The sequence below is a fragment of the Myotis lucifugus genome, unplaced genomic scaffold (assembly GCF_000147115.1).
Source record: "Myotis lucifugus unplaced genomic scaffold, Myoluc2.0 scaffold_285, whole genome shotgun sequence".
Classification (NCBI taxonomy): Eukaryota; Metazoa; Chordata; class Mammalia; order Chiroptera; family Vespertilionidae; genus Myotis; species Myotis lucifugus.
The window spans coordinates 563,100-566,746 of NW_005871333.1; the positions used below are offsets into that span (position 1 = coordinate 563,100).

Consider the following 3,647-nt stretch of genomic DNA (forward strand, 5'->3'; position numbering starts at 1 on the left):
TGGATCTCTTCCTGTTCCTATTTGGGAGAGTCCCAGTCCTCCCTTCATCTATCCATTTTCACCACAGCTTGGCTGACTGCCGGGGTGGGGAGGGGAGGAGTCATTAGATCACCAGCTTTTTAAGGGGGGGGGGCACTGTTTTGAGTGCTGGGGGTGCGGGAGTGAACAAAACACCGGATCTCCTGCGCTCGCTCGCTCGCTCGCTCGTGGAGCTTACAGTCTTGTGGGGGAGCGGTGAAAAGACCCAGCAGGTCCCTCCCTAGTCCAGGAGCTCTGGGTCCCGAAGCCCGCGGGCCCCTGCCACCTGCCTCCCCCTGACTGCCATCCTCGTCCCCAGGCGTGTTCACAGCGCCGCTGGCTGGACGCTACTTGCTGAGCGCCGTGCTGACCGGGCACCGGCACGAAAAAGTGGAGGCGGTCCTGTCCCGCTCCAACCTGGGCGTGGCGCGCATAGACTCCGGTGGCTACGAGCCTGAGGGCCTGGAGAATAAGCCGGTGGCCGAGAGCCAGCCCAGCCCCGGCGCCCTGGGCGTCTTCAGCCTCATCCTGCCGCTGCAGGCGGGGGACACGGTCTGCATCGACCTGGTCATGGGGCAGCTGGCGCACTCGGAGGAGCCGCTCACCATGTTCAGCGGAGCCCTGCTCTACGGGGACCTGGACCTGGAGCTGGAACAGGCGTAGGCAGGGGGCCGGGCCGACCGGCCTGAAGTGTCTGTGCCGCCAAAGAGCCATCTGGGGGGGCGGGCACCCCAGCCCCAGGTGCATCGCCGTCTCCAGACCCGACCGGCAAAGGCGCCCAGAGCAGCCTCCCCCCCCAGGCTCCCCCCCCCTCGCAAACGGAGCGTGACAGGTGGGGGTCTCCGGAGTCCCCTCGTCCAGACTGTGAGCCTGATCGCTGTCCCCCGCAGGCCCCGGGCTGCGGAGGAGAGGGTCCCGGACCCTAGAAGCTCCCCCAGCGGCTTCTAAGCCGGTCCCCCGGGTTCCAGGGCGCTCCTGAGGCGCTCCGCCACCACCGCCATACTAAACTATTCAGGAATAAAGACATTTGGTTTTTATAAAAAAACAGAACAAAACGAAACACACCGTCTGCTTCAGTATGTCCGGGGGTAGATGGGCGTGCACAGGGCTCTGCGCGGGTTAGCTCCGCCCGCACCGGCGATGGACGCGTGGGCGGTGACCTGAGTCTGCGGCTTCGAGCCCCAGCGGGACCCTCCTCCCGGTCCCGCCCGTCTCGCCGGTGTCCGCCAGGGGGCGCTGAGCGCCACTCCTCGTCACGTGACCAGCGCCGCGCACCTGGCGGCCCAGGGCGGAGGCGGGGCCCGGGTGCAGCAGCGCCTCGGCTTAGCCGGACCGGCCGCAGCCGCGAGGCCGGCGCCAACCCGCGGATCCAGCGTGCGGAGCGGCAGCGGCGGGTGCAGGAGAGGGCGGGGCATGGGCACCTGCTCCTGAGCGTGCCTAGCCGCACTTCAGAGAGGTCTGCATTAGCTCCGAGTCCGTCTGACAAATGAAGGACCTCAAGCCGAGAAGGGGGAGGTGTTGCCATCTGCAGGGCCACGCCGCCTGCTAAAGCGAGGCCGGGGACGAGACCTCGGAGTCGGCGCTCCCAGAACCGCTTGGGTCGGTGGGCGGGGGGAGCAAGGGCCCTGCGGCGCTCTTTGCAGGACGCTGCACGCCCGCTGCTGCGGGAGGCTCCCTGGAGGCGGAGCTCGGGACGCGGAGGAGGAGCCAGGCAGCCTCTGGCAGCGGGGATACAATCCTACGGCATAAAACCCGAGCCCCGGACGAACCGCTGCACCCCGGCGGGCGGAAAGCTGCGGGAGCGGCCTCATGGGAGAGAAGCAGATCCTGTGCGTGGGGCTGGTGGTGCTGGACATCATCAATGTGGTGGACAAATATCCGGAGGAGGACACGGACAGCAGGTAGGGGCGCTCGGGCCCCTGAGATCCCAGGGGCCGCTGCAGCCCCGCGTTGGTGCCCGGAGGCCCAGACTACAGGGCTGGGGCTGTGAGCATCCAGCCTCAGAAGCGGGGCCCCGCGTCCTCTGTCCGGGATCTGGGGAAAGAATTGAGTCCTTTAGTAATGAGACCCCGGCTTCAGATAGCAGTGTGTTCACCAATTCCCATTTCAACCCTGGGACTGTCGGGCATGATTATCCCCGTTTTACCCACAAGCAAGTAGAGACCCTGAGAGAGGAAGTGATTTGTCCAAGGGCACGCAGCTAGTCCGGTGCAGGGCCAGTTTTTATTATTATTATTTATTTTAACAACAATATCCATGCCCTTGCCTCTCACTAGCATTTACTTCTAATTTATTTACCACATATATATCTCATCTATTTCTCTTTTTTTAATATATTTTATTGATTTTTCACAGAGAGGAAAGGAGAGGGATAGAGAGTAAGAAACATCGATGAGAAAGAAACATGGATCAGCTGCCTCCTGCACACCTACTGGGGATGTGCCCGCAACCAAGGTACATGCCCTTGGCCGGAATGGAACCTGGGACCTTTCAGTCCGCAGGCCGACGCTCTATCCACTGAGCCAAACCGATTAGGGCTCATCTATTTCTTTTTTTTAAATAACTCGTTATTGTTGAAAGTATTACATATGTCCCCTCCCCCCTATTGACCCCCTCCTGCCGCCCCCCCCCCCCCGCCTTCACCCTCCCCCATAAAATTTTTTTTAAAGAAATTGAGGGAGCTTACAATTTGTATGGTTAGTGAGACTGGTCAGAACACTTAAAGTATTTGAGCTTCGCTATAGCTCAGGGCTTGCTGGCCCTGGAGGGGCCATTGGAGGTGCCGTGGGTTATGGATGGAGCTGGTTCATGTGCCAGGACAGGCCCTTCTCCGGTGTTACACGCCAAAAGTTTACCAGAAGTCCCTTTTACAGAAGTCAGTGGGAACATCCTCCTCGCTGGTCTGGTGGAAGTCCAAGAGTCATTGTTGGTTCTCATATTTACTCTTGATAAGGGGGACACCGTTACACTGCAATCCCAGGAAAGCGTTCTGTGGGCGGAGTGCAGGGCTTCCTCGTGGGGCAGCCCAGTGCTTGGGATCCTGGGAAGAACTGCTCCTTGGCCATCCGTTGTCTCAGCCACAACTGGATAAAAGGCCAGTTCAAGGCTGGGCCCAGCGAGACACGCCCGTCTGATAGCCTTGAGGCGAAGTGAGCGGCGAGGCCAGGCGTTCCTCAGGCGTTGGGTCCATCCAGCCCTGTTGGATCACAGCAGCCCAGGGGAAGCGTGGAAAGACCGGCCAAGTCCTTTCTTGGTAGATGTGGAGGAATTAGATGGTTGTTGTGAGGCCGTGTGCTTAATGAGCGGCAGAGCGGCAGCCGCAACCCAAGCCTCCTGACTCCGCGTCTGGTGCTCCAGCCCTCGTCCTGCACAGTCATTGCTTGTGCCCCCTGTCCCGCCGGAGCTGACCCTCTGCTTTGGCTGCTCTGTTTGCCAGGGGTTAGAGCCTCTTGCCAGGGGTGCAGGGGCCGTGGGGGAGAGGCACAGGGTGTGCCCTGCCTCCGGAGGTGGCTAGGAGGAGGAGACTCCCCCCCCCACCCCCCGACTTGGGGCTGGGTTCCGAAGGCAGGAATAATTGAGGGCCTCTCTGAAGACCTTGGCCTGCTCTCCATGCTCTTTTTTTTTTTTAA

At 61.1% G+C, this 3,647-nt stretch overlaps 2 protein-coding genes across 5 annotated transcripts in view; both read left to right on the plus strand.

Moving 5' to 3' along the window:
* EMILIN1 (elastin microfibril interfacer 1) overlaps positions 1 to 1,078 on the plus strand; it is a 7,398-nt gene extending 6,320 nt beyond the window's left edge. Inside the window, exon 5 of the mRNA XM_023763475.1 lies at positions 319 to 1,078. Coding sequence (XP_023619243.1) covers positions 319 to 681 — 363 coding nt within the window. The 3' untranslated portion in view covers positions 682 to 1,078. The remainder of the gene's footprint in view (positions 1 to 318) is intronic.
* A 278-nt stretch (positions 1,079 to 1,356) lies between these two features.
* Positions 1,357 to 3,647, plus strand: part of KHK (ketohexokinase) — an 11,814-nt gene continuing 9,523 nt past the window's right edge. For 2 of the 4 annotated variants that reach the window (XR_002831901.1, XM_006099806.3), the window contains exon 1: positions 1,357 to 1,919. Coding sequence is in view for 3 of the 4 variants with exons in the window: in XM_006099806.3 (XP_006099868.1) it covers positions 1,828 to 1,919 (92 nt within the window). In the remaining variant the exon portion in view is untranslated. The remainder of the gene's footprint in view (positions 1,920 to 3,647) is intronic. The other 2 variants (XM_006099807.3, XM_006099808.3) reach the window with 1 other exon arrangement.